Here is a 15354-nt window from a genome sequence, read left to right on the forward strand (position 1 = left end):
GTGAAAGGAGCCATCTGTGAAGACGCAAGCATCTGGTGTTTGTCCTTTGTGTCTAGCCATTGCACTTACTGTAATGTCTTCAAGGTCCGACTGGGTTGCAGCACTTGCCCATCCACACTTCCGTCTCTCCTACAACTGGGCTATGGCCCACTCTACGGGCAGACCACACTTTGCTTAGCGTTCCACCCTCCATGAGCATTCCGATTGTCTCCACTTAGGGGCCTCAAGACTACTGTTGCCATGAACCCCAGGCAAAAGGTTATGTGGAATTTGAGGGGAAGGGGTTGTCTGTTGGGACGCGGCCTTGCTTTGCAGCTAACTCTCTATCTTGTGATGGAGAGTGTAGTCTCTATCTTGTGATTCTCCTGCCTCCGTTTTTGGAGTGGCAGTGTTACAGTGTGTGGCTCCTGTTCTGCACAAGTTTACCTCCGAACATGTGCCTTCCATTTTCTGACTCATGCTCAGCAGATACCTAATTTACAAATGCTTTCTCCTGTTCCCGAAGTTACCTTCGCTTTCTTACTCATCTCCTTCGACGCAGTAAAGCTTCGATTTTGTTAAAATCCTACTCATCCTGATTGTTTATGCTTCTGTATCGCTTCTTTAAAAACCATTGCCTAAGCCAGGCTCAGTGGCACACGCCTATAATCCCAGCCCTGGTCTACAAAGTGAGTCCAGGACAGCCAGGGCTACACAGAGAAACCCTGTCTCGAAAAAACAAAGAGCAAACAAAAACCATTGCCTAATCCAAGGGCATGCATTTAAAAAAAAAATTTTTTTTTTATGTGCATTTGTATTTTGCCTGCATGATACCTGTGTGAAGGTGTTAGATCTTGGAGTTACAGACAATTGTGAGCTGCCATGTGGGTGTTGGGAACTGAACCCGGGTCCTCAGGAAGAGCAATCAGTTCTCTCAACCACTAAGCCATCTCTCCAGCCCCCAAGAGCATGCATTTGTTTGTTTGTTTGTCTGTTTGTTTCCAGGACAGGCAGGTTACACAGAAAAACCCTGTTTTGAAAAGCAAAACAAACAAACAAAAACAAAGTGGAACAAAATACAGTGTGTGTGTTTCAGTGTCCATGTTTTGGAATACTACAGGTGCTTCCAAAGTGGCTCTACTGGTTTGTCTTCATTCCTTCCTGCAGAGTGTGAGGACTTCCAGCTGTTCCACATCAGTGCACTTTGACCTTGGCGCTCTTAATCTACTTCCTGGTCAGAGTGCAACGCTGCCTGCCTCCCTGAGTTCCTGTTTCTCTGATGATGAATGAGGTCAAGCACTTAGCTAATGTTACAGACACAATCTTTCTGAAATGCCTGTTTGAACCTTTGGCCTATTCTTCTACTGGCTTTCTATTGGGTTGAGTTTTGCTGTTGTTTTGCTTTGTTTTTTGTATTCTCAGTACAAGTTCTATCAAATGCTTGTGTTTTACATATCTTCTTGCACTCTGCAGCCTGTCTTTCCTCTGTCATATGGTGTATGCTGCGGATAGACTTTGGCCATCTCCCATCCACCTGCATTTATATACCAAGGCCCTAAAACCTGCACTGCTACCCCAGTGACCACTCTGGAGTTAGAGCCTCGAGGGAAATTAAAGTTTGGTAAGATCAGAAGGATGCGGCTCTACTCGGATAGGATTCTGGCCTTCTTTCTCCCTCTCTTTCTCCCCCTCTCTCCCTCTCCACGATGTGATGGGAGCACACAGCACGAAGGTTGCATAGAGTCCAGAAGACAGCACCCACCAGCCTATCTTGCCAGCACCCTGATTTTGAACTTCCAGCCTCCGGAACCAGGAAAATATACATTTCCGTTGTGTAAGCCAGCCCACCCCGGGTGTGGGACTTTGTTACGTCAGTCTGAGCAAAGTACAGCCGTGCCTTTTGCTAAGCAGTCTTCAATATAATGGAGCCTTTTTTTACTCCTTCATAATTACTTCTGTTTTGATTTGGCCTCACTTCTAGTTGACTTGCACTGTGTTCAACACAGAGCCCTGGACCTTGGCTGCGCTGCCCCCTATTTAGCCCGTTGAAGACTGCTAATTTGTGCCTTCCAAATCAGCAGTGCAGAAGTACTTTTCGCGCTGTTTTCTGATCCAGCAGCCAGTAGTCGTATGCAGTGCCTGAAATGTGGCCAATTCAACTGAGAAGCTGGATTGCTTTGGTTTGGTTTTTGAATAAATTTACCCCCAATCTGGCCTGGTATTGGGACTAAAACCCACGGCCTCATACATTGGAGACAAGCACTGTACCACTGAGCAGCAACACCTGGCCTATTTTTGTCTCTGCTGTTGTTCTTTTTTTGTTTTCGAGACAGGGTTTCTCTGTGTAGCCTTGGCTGTCCTGGACTCACTTTGTAGACCAGGCTGGCCTCGAACTCACGGCGATCCACCTGCCTCTGCCTCCCAAGTGCTGGGATTAAAGGCGTGCACCACCACACCCAGCTCCTGGCCTATTTTTTTTAATGTTCAGACTCACTCTGTAGTCTAGGAGGGCGTGAAAGTGTTTCTGCAACCTTCCTGCCTCTGCTTCCCAAGTAGCCAGGATCCCAGGCCCACACTACCAGGCCTGCAGAGGAACTCGATGTTTATTTTGCTTTTGTCAGTTTATACCTATAAGCTGACTCATCAGTTACTAAGAGAGGCCTGAGATTCCCACATCACCATTTCTGTCAGAAGCAGCTGGATAAGAGGCAGCTCCAGCTGGAGCACCCCAGGAGTCTCTGACAGACCCGCTATTCAGGTAAGGCCAAGCCACTTTGCAGCAGAAAATAGCTTTGAGGCATGGTAGCATAAAGCGGGGCTGGAGTTATTAGGAAAGGTATTAGCACACACTTAAGCATGGGTGAGAGAGACAGAGGTGCCTAAGAAAAGGGCATTACACCCCAGTACTGGTGTGGGCTTCTCAAGGGAAAGCAGTTAAGCTCTTCGTAACAGTCATACGAGCAACTTGGGAGCATCTGAAATTACACCTCGAGGGGTTGCTAAGAAACCTCTTCACGTCCTTTTTTCTCCTCAGTAAGTGAAGTCACAAGGTAGTTCCTAAGGAGCACTAAGATGGACTGCAGCTGGTAGGGTCACATACACACACAAAAAAGAAATTCAGACATTTTTAAAAAATTGGACTTTAGGTAAGAAAAATATAGGAGACAAGGAAATAGATGGATCCAGAGGGTCCTAGAAACCTACAAGAAGAACAGGGGTTCTGCTCGATCTAAGGCACCAACCAAGGACAATACGTGCAGTCATCATCAAATCCCTACCCAGATCTAGCCAAGGGACAGAACATTCTCCACAATTAAGTGGAGACTGGGGACTGACTTTCACACGAGCTCTGGTGCCCCATATTTGGCCATGTCCCCCTGATGGGGAGGCCCGATGGCACGCAGAGGAAGGATAGCGGACTACCAAGAAGAGACTTGCTACCCTAGCATCATATTCAGGGGGAGGAGGTCCCCATCAGTCACAGTCATAGGGAAGGGGAATGGGGTGAAAGCGGGAGGGAGGGAGGAATGGGAGGATGCATGGGATGGGATAGAAAATGAGATGTAATATGAATTATTTTATTTTTCAATAAAAAATGTGTAAAAATAAATAAATAAATAAATAAAAATTGTAAATGAAGCTTATAGCCTTGTTTGTGAGGTGCTTGGAAAATTTCAGGTTGATAATGTAGGAAAGAAATAAGACCATACTTGAAGGCCATATATGCTTAGGCCTAAGCAAGGGTCCCGCAATAGCAATGTCTGTAATACTTCTATACAAAAGACCTTGGGTCTACATGGGCCTTCACTGAAATTTATATTAACTGTGCTGGAATTCTTGACTCCACTGATAAGAGACCAAGGGATTGAGGTGAGAAGGATCCTTTTCTGTCCTCCTAGCCTGCTCAGTTCCAACACCATACTTCGTATATAGAGACAATTAAATGCACATGTGTTCAGAACTGTTCTAATTTTATGGATAACTGAACTCTTCTGTTTTAAAAGTTCACGATGTCTGATGTTAACATAGTTACTTTACCTCTTTTTTGTTTAGAAATTATCTGATAAGATTTTTTTTTTTAAGCTGGATGTGAGCCCAGCACTCGGGAGGCAAAAGCAGGTAGAGTTAGAGGCCAGCCTGGTCTACTAAGCAAGTCCAGGACAGACAAGGCTACACAGAGAAACCTTGTCTCAAAAAACAAACAAAAAAAGACTTTAAAAAAAAAAAAGAAAGAAAGAAAAGCTTTTTACAGGCTGGAGAGATGGCTCAGTGGTTAAGAGCACTGCCTGCTTTTCCAAAGGACCAGGTTCAACTCCCAGCACCCAGTTGGCAGCTCACACCTGTCTGTAACTCCAGTTCCAAGTGATCTGACACCTTCACACTAATGCACATAAAATTAAATAAACTATTTTTTAAAAGCTTTTTTACAGGGCTGGAGATATGGCTCAGAGGTTAAAAGCACTGCCTGCTCCTCCAAAGGTCCTGAGTTCAATTCCCAGCAACCACATGGTGGCTCACAACCATCTATAATGTGATCTGACGCCCTCTTCTGGCCTGCAGGTGTACTTGCAGGCAGGGCACTATAAATACATAATAAATAAATAAATAACTTTTTACTTTCTAGCTGTATCTTTAGTGACTACTGTAAAAATTACTGCTGAGAGCCAGGCATAAGTAATGCATGCCTTTCATCCCAGCACTGGGAAATAGTAGCAAGTTGATCTCTGTGAGTTCAAAGCCCGACTGTTCTACATAAGTAGGTTTGAGGCCAGTGAAGGCTACATAGTGAAACTTATAAGGCCCAGGCATGGTGGTGTATGCCTTTAATCCCAGCACTTGGGAGGCAGAGGCAGGTGGAATCTCTGTGAGTTCAAGGCCAGCCTGGTCTACAAAGAGAGTCCAGGACAGCCAAGGACACACAGAGAAACCCTGTCTTGAAACTGCCCCCCCAAAAGGTAGATAAATAAATAAATATATATATAAATATATAAGTGAGCAAGCAAATAAATAGTCATTGACCTTGGGAGTTGTTTGAATGTACTCTTAAAAATCTAACATGACAGCTGGGAATGGTTCCACCACTCCAGGACACAGAAGCTGGCTGAGCCTCGAGGGCAGCCTGGTCTACAAAGTCCAAGACAGCCAAGCTACACAGAGAACCCCGTCTCAAAAAAAAAAAAAAGAAAAAAGAAAAGAAAAGAAAAGAAAGAAATCTTTTCTTCTGAATAAAGCATTTAGTCCTAGTAGGATTGTTCCATGTTTGTTCTGGGGGTTTGGGTATTGTTGGAGTCTTGGTACACAGCCTGATCTAGCCTCAGTTCTCAATCCTCCTGCCTCAGCCTCCTGAGTGCTGGGATTACAGAAGTATATCGCCACATTGCCACTACTTCTATTTATTTCTACCATTTTAATGCTCTGTGTGTGTGTGTGTGTGTGTGTGTGTGTGTGTGTGTGGCAGGGTTTCTCTGTGTAACCTTGGCTGTCCTTGAACTGTCAGCAGTCCGCCTGCCTCTGTCTCCTGAGTGCTGGGATTAAAGGCATGCGCCACCATGCCCAGCTGATTTTGATTCCTCTTAATTGCGTTTTTCTATGCTTATTTCCCTTTCTCAATTTTTTAAAATTCCATTCCCCACTGTTATTCATATTTTTATTATTTTGTAGTTGCCTTGGAAATATGAATATACACACTAAGCCTAAAGCTATCCAAGTAGCTCTAACTCCATCCTGAATAGAAGGAACATTATAAGCCTACCCCGTCCCATTTAGGTACAACTACCATCAAATACTCAGTTCTAGTGGCTAAAAATATCCACAAGATATCACTGACATATTTTGACTACTATGATGGGCATTGTTCTTGTTTTGAGACAGACTTGCTATGTAGCCCAGGCTGGCCTCAAATTCGCAGCAATCCTCCAGCCCCTGCAGACAGGATTGGAGAAGAGCCACCACGCCTGGCTTCTTTGGAGTTTCTGAATTTGCAGACAGATCAGTTTTCTGGCATTGTCTCATCAGGTGCAGCCTTTGCCTCGTTGTTCTCCACCAGGGGCCTGACTAGAGGACCTCCTTTCTCAGCCTCTTGTGATCTCATTGCTTTTCATTGCTTGCTACTGCCTGGGGGCTGAATTCTAAATAACTTTTTCAAATATTTTATTTTCTGGACAGAAGTAGTTAGCCAACACAAAATGAACTCAATAGTATGTTTTTTTGTTTTTTTTCCCCCAAGACAGGGTTTTTCTGTGTAACAGCTCTAGCTGTCTTAGAACTCACTATGTAGATCAGGCTGGCCTCAAACTCAGTTTGCCTGCCTCTGCCTCCTAAGTGCTGGGATTAAAGGCATGTGCCACCACACCTGGCTCAATGGTATTTTCATTGACTTTTTTTTGTTTGGTTGGTTGTTTGGTTTTTTGGTATATTTCTTGCTTTCTTTTTTTTTTTTAAGAGAGTGTGGAGTTTGGGGGGCGGGGAATAGAGAGGATTTGGAAGGAGTTGGGAGAGGGTGAATTGTGATCAGAATATATTTACAAAATTGTTTTTTAACACCTTTAGTCCCAGCGCTCAGGAGGCAGAAGCAGTCAGATCTCTGTGTGTTCAAGACCAGCCACTCTGTAGACATTACAGAGTGAGTTCCAGGACAGCCGGAGCCACACAGAAAAACCATGCCTCTAAAAACAAAAAACAAAACAAAACAAAAATCAATAAAAAACAAATGTATCCCCCTAAATCTCTCCAAGTCTGTCACCATCTCCCACACTTGCTCGTCACTCTTAAAAGTCTTATTTCTATAAGCACGTTGAATATATATATTTACTATGTGCCTGCTAATTTCAATGTCTGAAGCCTTTGGAAATTCCAATTCCTGTTGTTTGTTTTGCTTTTTGTTGTTGATGTTATTTTTGTTTTTCTTTGTTTGTTTGTTGTTTTGAGACAGGGTATCACTATGTAACCTTGGCTGGTTTGGAACCCGCTATATAGACCAGGTTGGGCTTGAACTCCCAGAGATCGGCCTGGCTCTCTGCCTGCTGGGATTCTAGGCCTGCACTTATCTACTTATTAAGGAGAGGTATGTGCAGCTTGAGGAGATCACAAGGTAACCATGCAGGACTTCGTTTAGTTCTCCTCTTCTACCATGTACATCCCAGGGATCGAACTCAGGCCATCAGACTCGGCGGCCAGAAGCCTACCCCATCGAGCCATCGCACCAGCTCTCTAACCCCGGTCTTTACTGTTTCTGCTGACTTTTCATTTGCTGAGTCTTTCTGTGTAATTTGTGACTCTGTGTTTATATTTCTAAAAAAACAAAACAAAACCAAAAAACAAACAAGCAAACTTCATTTTTAGGAATCTCCTGAGTTCAGGGGTTCTTGGAAAATGATTTCTTCCAAAGAAGCTTTCCGCTTGCTGCTCCTAGGGCATTCATTCCAGGCCTGTGGAGGTTCTGCCACTACTGTGCCACTTTACACCTAACTACTGGCTTAAGCGCTTCATACCAGCCAGGAAGTATGAAATCAGCATTCCAAACTTCAAGGCAATCCAGTGGGAAAGAAATTTTAAGAGTATTTTGTTTGCTTGTTGACCCTACCCAGCACCAAAGTGCAACAGGAAACTTTCGATTCAGATGTGTGGATGGAACAAGTTTATTCCTAGCTGACATTGTTATGCAGTGCATCCCCTGGAGGTACTGTCTTCACTAGGGGCATTCTACCCAAAGCACCAAGGTTTGTCTCCTGTTCTCTGACCCTCCCAGGAGGCAGAGGCGCTTGGCTTCTCCTTCCTACTTGCGCATAGGTTTTGGCCTGCTCATTCTTTAAGCTCTGGCCAGTTACCTCCCTGAATTTGTTTTAAGACTTATTTTTATTGCTATTTACGCGTGTGCGTACAGGAGCCTGCTAAGGCTAGAAGTGGGCCTCAGAGTCCCTGGAATGGAGTTACAGATGCTGTTGAGCCTCCCAATATGGGTGCTGGTAACCAAACGAATCCTCTAAAAGGACAGCAAGTGACCTTAACCTGTAAGCCGTTTCTCCAGCCCTGGGACATTTTATCTAGCATTTTACATTTTTATGTGAGAGAAGATCGACGGGAGGACCTAACTCGTTATAATATAAGAAAGAACAACACCTTGTCACATATCTAAAACTTGAATGCTGGTAGAGGTCTTAAAAAGGAGAAAAGGCAGCCTTGAAGTTTATAAATGTCAGGGCTGCATATATACTAAAAAAAATAAAATAAAAACCCTCGATAATCCACAAGGAACCACACCGGAGAAGACACAGAGTCAACAGCTCTCAGCTCTCCCGTGCAGCACATGTGCCTGTTGAGGATGGACAGCGCTGTGTCCCAGACCCAGCACATCTTACTGTCAGCCTGGAGCTAGCCTGAGGACCTCTTCCCTAACAAGGTCTCAAGTGATGCTGACCTGCTGGTCTGCAGAACACACTGTGAGAATCCTTGTACCCAGGATACATAAACTGGAGAGATGGCTCAGTGGTTAAGAACACCCGCACCCACTGCTCTTCCAGAGGACCTGAGTTCAATTCCCAGCAACCATGACAGACACAGCTGTCTATAACTCCATCCAGTTGCAGGTGATCTGATCCTCTCCTCCTGGCCTCCTCAGGCACACATGTAGTGCACAGAAATACATGCAGATAAAGCATATACACATAAAATAACACATTAGGGTTTTAAAAATTAAAACAACAACAACAACCCCAACTGACTTACATACAAACTGGACAGGGACTGTGGCAGACTGCACAGGGACTATACAGGTTCAAGCCAGACAGGGTGTCAGCACTGAGGGGCGCGGACATGGGCTCCCATCCCTATCCAAGAAGCTATTTCCAACTGATACCCACTTGCAAAAGAAATATTGTTGTTTTTTCAATGGCGTCTCAATAGGTAGACAGTTATGGGGAGACCGTACGGCCAACACAAAATGAATTCAATACTGTTTTTGTAGACTTTCTGTCTCACATGGCATTGTTTGGGTCTCTTTTGTCTTACCGGATTTTTGCTTGTATATTATAGTTTCCGATTTTGTGTTTTTATGAGTTTTGAGTGGATTTTATTTGTGTGTGTGTGTGTGTGTGTGTGTGTGTGTGTGTGTGTTTATCTTAGAGAAAAAGAACTATATGAGAGTCAAGCAGTTGTGTACACTTAGTTCTATATTATTAATGGTTTGGCTCATTCAGGAAACAGCAGTGTTACTTAGAACTATCTGATGGGTCAGTAGACGATAGCATTAATACGGAAATACACTTCAAAGGTGCTGCTTTGTTCAGCAATCACTTACACAGTGCAGTACATCCACTCCAGGCTCCAAGCTAAACAAGGGGAATGAAATCTGCTCTTATCTCACAAAAATGTTAGTCAGTGTCACTCCTTAGGAGAACACGTCCTAGTAACTATAACTAATTTTTTTTTTTTTTTGGTTTTTCGAGACAGGGTCTCTCTGTGTAGCCTTGGCCGTCCTGGACTCGCTTTGTAGACCAGGCTGGCCTCGAACTCACAGCGATCCGCCTGCCTCTGCCTCCCGAGTGCTGGGATTAAAGGCGTGCGCCACCACACCCGGCATTTTTTTTTTTTTTAAAAGCCCAACAAAGAGGTTCTTTAGAAGACCCAGAACTTGGTGATAATACAGACATAGCTTGTCAAGTTGCACATGAACCGCTATGTTCATACACTTTAATACTAAAACCTCTTTACAACCAAAGCAAATCCCACCAGTGTAAAACCCTATTGGTCTAGTGATTTCAAAACTCACGATTGTTTCTTTCTTCAATGATTTTCCTATTCTGTCCTCTATTTCACTGTTGTAAAATCCACTGACCCTTAGCACCCCATTCTGAATAAAGCAGAAGACCCCAACATCCTGTATGATTCACAAAGAGCTGGTACCCTTTGGCTCAAATGTACAGCTACAAGTCGTGATAAAATATTCTAACTTTTGGCTTAAAACCAAACAGAGAGAGAGAGAGAGAGAATCGGTTCTAAAATTTCTTTGGCTGAATTTCATTAAAGTCTCTGTATCTATCTCTGCAAAATACAGAAGGAGAATGCAGGTCAAAATCAATAACAGGAGGCACAGATTGTACTTTCTTTGGAAGAAGCAGGGACTTGGGGGGTGAGTTATTCCTAAAATTCACATAGAAAGGGCAAAAAATGTAAAATGTAGAAAAGTAAGAAAGGGCTGGCCAGTAAAGATGGCTCCCTGGGAAAAGGCAGAGCTCCTTCCACACAAGGGAAGGAGAGAGCAGACTTCTTCAAGTTGTCCTTTGACCTCCACACATATATGCCTCAGCACACGTCCAACCCCACGCATAGACACAAAGACAAGCAAGTAAATAATGTCATTTTAAAATGTTTTAAATGAGGAAGAGGTACACTCGTGAGTCACCCCTAACACACACACACACGCGCGATGGTTTGCGATAAAGAGATAGCATCGCTAGTTCACCAGTCAGTGCAGATAAAGGACAGACTCAGCGAACACTGGGACAACTGTTCTTGCACATGGAGGATAAAATTAACTTCATAATTCACACCAAACACAAAAATAAGCTCCAGATGAATTAATTACAAAAATAGGCAAAGCAAATAAAACTTTAAAATAAGATCTTTATGTTCTGAAGATCAGACAAAAGTATAAACCATATAGACCCCAAAATGGGCAAACATAACATTTAAATCTAAGATCTTGTAAATAACATGAAAAAATGATCTCTAGACGCTATCTGCAGCTGGCAAATCTAAAGCGAGTCCTACCCTCCTCAAAAGGAAAAACTATACAAATAAATAAGAAAACCAAATATCCCAACTCAAGAGTGGACAAAGGCTTTACAGAGATAATGTGTGGAGCGACTCTCCATTGACCAATAGGAAAAGTGCTTAACCTCCCTGGTACTTAGACATAATGGAAATTACATTGATGAGATCACTTTGCATTTCTCGAGTTAAGCTTAATGTCTTTCGAAACTGCATTATAGGGCTAGGTGGACTGGCACAGACCTTTAGTCCAGCATTCAGAGGCAGAGAGGGAGGCAGATCTCTGTGAATAGGTCAGCCCATTCTACAAAGAGAAGGCCAGGCCAGCCTGAACTACACAGAGCGACCCTGTCTCAAAAACAACAACAACAAAAACCAGCAGCATTACAGCAAGTGTTTGGTGTACTTCAAATGCAGGCATTTCTAAGGGGTCCATTCTTCTGTCAATGAAACATTGTTCTACAGTAAAATAACATACCTTAAAAAAAAAAAAAACATGCCTTTGAATAAGTAAGATGTTTGACCAAGTAAAGGCTCTTGCCACGAGAATTCAAGCCCTGGACACACATGGTGGAAGGAGAGAACTGACTACCACAAGTTGTCCTTTGAGCACCAAACACACCCACGGCACAGATGTGCACCCTCACAAGTAAACAAATAGATGTAAAAACAATAATATACTTTCACCTTTGCACCCTAAGTGCTCGGGGAAAAAAAAGAATAAATTCATATGTGTAAAAGTGCTTTAAGGAATTAAACTTTATTTTCTAGAATTTATTGCACTTGACGATTCTACTAAGTTGATGCACAAAAGCAAGTGTCTGAAAGAGAGCTACCAACAAGAAAATAGCTAGCATGGCCTCGGCTTTCATAACGCGGAGGCAAGTAGTGGTGCTTTGTTTTTATAGCTCAGGCTGGCCAAGAATTCAGTGTGCACACCAGCCTGGCCTCAAACATCGTGATCCTCCTGCCTCTGTCTCCCAAGTCCTGGCATTACAGACAGGTGCCAACACATAGTGAGTGTACAGCACACCAGCACAGTTACAATGAGAAATAGATAAATCTCTAATAGGGGGAGACAGGTTTTCAAGGCTAGGTAACAAAGTATCGCAACTTAGAGCATGAGATCAGAACAGGCATGGCAAGTGTTCTCTGAGTAGGAGGTAAATGGTTGGGAGAAGAACATTACAAAGAAAAAAAGGAGGAAGGAAAAAAAAAAAAAAAAAAAAGCCCAGCAAAGACCTTGTGGCAATAGAAACTACTACAGCTTCAAGGCTTTCAAGCTTGAAAGGCTTATATAACCTGAACGCAGACAGTGAGTGGAGGGAAACAGCAACGAAACCACAAAGGGCCTTGAAGGCCTCTCGTTAAGCAGCTGATCTTCTCCCAAAACTAAGGGGATGTTGCTGAGGAGGGGTTTAAGCAGTAAGGGGGCGGGAAGGACAACCAGTGTGGAGAATGGAAGTGGGGCAGAACTCCAACCGGAGACCACTTGGAGATTTTGTAACAGTTATCCAGACCAGAGAGAGGACGAGAGAAGGCTGCAAAGGCAGCAGCGGGAGATTTTAGGAGAGGACAGCCTAAAGTGACAATGCTCCCGAGCTGACCTTTTTCTGGGCCCTAATTAAATCCTTTTTAAAAATCATTTTTATTTTCTTTAGTGTGTGGGTAGAATGGGAAACGTGGCAAGAGAGACAGAGAATAGGAATGGGGGGTGGGGGAAGGTTTGGCGGATAAGGCCTGTGCCCTGCAAGTGTGAGGACCTACGTCCACATCCCCAGAACCACTGTAAAGCAGATAGCATAGCTCCTGTCTGTAATCCTGGGTGGAGAGACTCCGCAGAGGCTGGAAAGCCAACTAGCCTGCCATAAGCAGAGGTGAACAACAAAAGAAACCCTGTCTCAAACAGGGTGGATGGCAAACACTGACCAATGTTGTCCTTTGACTGCCACATATGGCTACGCGTGTGTTCCCCATACTCCCCCCACACACACACACCATACCCACCAGGTTTCCGCTGGATGGGTGATGGTGCCAGTCAATGAGAGAAAAACGGACAAAGTAACAGGTAGGTGGGCTGAGATCATAGCTTTGGATTTAACAAGATTCAGGTAGTCTTGAATTGATTGATTTATTTTCATTTCTGATGCAGTGTCTATGTAGTAGTCCTGGCTGTCTTGGAACTCACTATATGGCCTCAGCTAGCTTCAAACTATCAGAGGTCCTCCTGCCTCTGCGGGGATCAAAGGTATGCACTGATCCTTTGTTCTTGAATTTAAATAGACACTTTCACACGCAGCAATTTGGAATTTAGAGGGCAGTTTGTGGGGGATGGGTGGCATCTTGAGAACCTCAGGGATACAGACAGTGCATCTTAGGCCCAGAAGGAATTTTAAAAAAGGAGATAAAATAGAGGGTGGGAATTCAATAAGATGGAGAAAGGTGAGTATGCAAGTGAGGAGTCGAAAGAGTAGCAAGGCATCACAGAAGCCATGGAAGAGCATCTTCCATTAAGGAGTCAACGGTCAACAACGTCAGCTGCTGCTGAGACATCAAATATGACAAGGATTGAGAAACGTGAATTAATTTTAGGGACGGGTTTCAGTCAGACTGCGGTGGGCCAAGGAGGGAGCAGGGGGTAAAACAAGTGAGAGACAATACGCATTGAAAAACCGTCAGAATTTATCACTGTTAAATGGGAAGAGGAAAGGTGACATGGGGGGGCAGAGGGAGGGTTTGCTTTAAGACAAGACAGGCTCCGGTATGTTGCAGAACAGCTGATGATCAGGAGAGGGGCTTCTGAGGAGGCAAAAATAGACTCAAAAGTACAATTGGAAGGGTCAGCCTGAGATACGGGGCAGGGGCGCCTGGGAAAAGGAGGAGACAGAGATGGACCTCGACTGATGACCTCTAAGGTCTCTTTGGGCCTCTAGAAACTCATGACCTACAATTCTCTTTAGATAGGGCATTTGCATATATGCATACATGTATGTAAACTTATTCAAATCTTCAGACGTAAGTGAATCAGTCAAGTGAATTAGTCTGTAATGACGCAGTTAATGTCCCCAGGTTTTCGAACAGTGTAATCTCTGGGCAGAATCTGTCCATCAAAGCGCTTAGCTCTGATGCATACTGTAATAACAGCAGTGACCTGGCTTCATCTCTCCTCACCAACCCTAGCCTACCCCGTGATCCTACAAGCTTAAGGAGGAAGTAAAATTTAAATCTCTGAAACTACAGCACACCCTGATGAATCCAAAGCAACTGTCATTTAGAAAAACAAAACGTGACAACCCAAAATCCATCTGCACTCCGGGCTAAAGACACTGCAGCTTCATTGGACAGTTGACAGGCTTCTCCCCAGAGGATGGTGTGAGGTTAGCCATAAAAGTCATTTGCAGCCCCTCTTCTCTTTCCATAATATCATTCATTTAGGAAGAACAGGAAAGAGGTCCCCACACCCTCGCCCTGACTGCCGCAGACTACACCCCGGCGATTATCCACGAGTGACACCTCAGAAACCCTCGGAGGAGCTGAGAGGACTGTCAGTGTTCGTCAGAGGGGCCTCGAGTGGTCACCCACCCTCGGGGTGCTTGGAGGACGAGGGAAACGAGCCCCAGGGGATGGCAAGGGAGGCTCGAGAGACCGGAGGGACCAGAAGACAACCCTCCGAGAGGACAGAGTTTCTGAGCAGAGCTAATCCCCTGCCGCAGCTGCCGGGTCTCGCCTCTAGCCCTGCTCTGACCTCCCTTCCTTCAGCATTCCCCTGTGTTCGGCCTCGTGCCCCCTCCTCGGAGCCCGCGTTGAGCCTCGCAGCGGTCGCGACCCCGGCGATCCGCTGCAAGCTGGGGTTGCCCGGCCGCCACTCACCCGGCCCGCCATCTTCGCGGACACGTCCGGCTCCAAGGCTGCAGCTCGGCTCTCCGCTGAGCCCGCCCCCGCCGCGCGCGTGCCCGCCTGCAGCCCGCCCTCGCGCAGGCGCGCTGCCGCCGGGAGCCCGCGCCCGTGCTCGGCCGCGTCCCCGGCGCCCTTCCCCAGCCCGTGTGCGCGCGCGCGGGCCGAGCAGCGCCATTTTGGCTGAAGACAAGCTGGCGTCCTCGGTGCTACGGTGTTTCCACGTAGCCAGCCGCGGCAGTTGGACACGTGACCTTTAATGGCCTTTTTAGCATTCTGCTTCCAGGCCTCTTAAAACGGGAATGCGTCGGGAAAAACCTGCATGGTTACTGACCATAACCCCCAGGAAAGGCAATAGCCAGAACTTGGTTCTGAATTCGGATTCTGTTCGATTCCTGACTTTTCATTATAGTCGTGCTTGTTTTGAAAATGAATTATAATTTGTTAGCTTTATGGTTCACTATTTCCATTTATGATTACAATTTATTTATGTAGTTAGTTAGTCAATTAGTTTTTCGAGATAGGGTTTCTCTGTGTAACAAAGCCCTGTCTGTCCAGGCTGGCCTCGAACTCACAGAAACGCCCCTGCCACTGCCTCCTGAGTGCTGGGATTAAAGGCGTGTGCCACCACGCCTGGGTATATAATTTATATTATTTCCAATATTGCTACAGTCTTAGAGATTTCTGAGAATAAATTGTGGCCTAAATTCGGTC

General features: G+C 45.0%; 1 protein-coding gene across 1 annotated transcript in view; it reads right to left on the reverse strand.

Moving 5' to 3' along the window:
* The window catches only part of Nsf (N-ethylmaleimide sensitive factor, vesicle fusing ATPase), a 139816-nt gene extending 125103 nt beyond the window's left edge, over positions 1-14713 (reverse strand). Inside the window, exon 1 of the mRNA XM_051158845.1 lies at positions 14617-14713. Within this exon, the coding sequence (XP_051014802.1) occupies positions 14617-14628 (12 nt within the window). The 5' untranslated portion in view covers positions 14629-14713. The remainder of the gene's footprint in view (positions 1-14616) is intronic.
* Between the last annotated feature and the right edge of the window lie 641 nt (positions 14714-15354).

This window comes from Acomys russatus, chromosome 16 (assembly GCF_903995435.1).
Source record: "Acomys russatus chromosome 16, mAcoRus1.1, whole genome shotgun sequence".
In the NCBI taxonomy this organism is placed as follows: domain Eukaryota; kingdom Metazoa; phylum Chordata; class Mammalia; order Rodentia; family Muridae; genus Acomys; species Acomys russatus.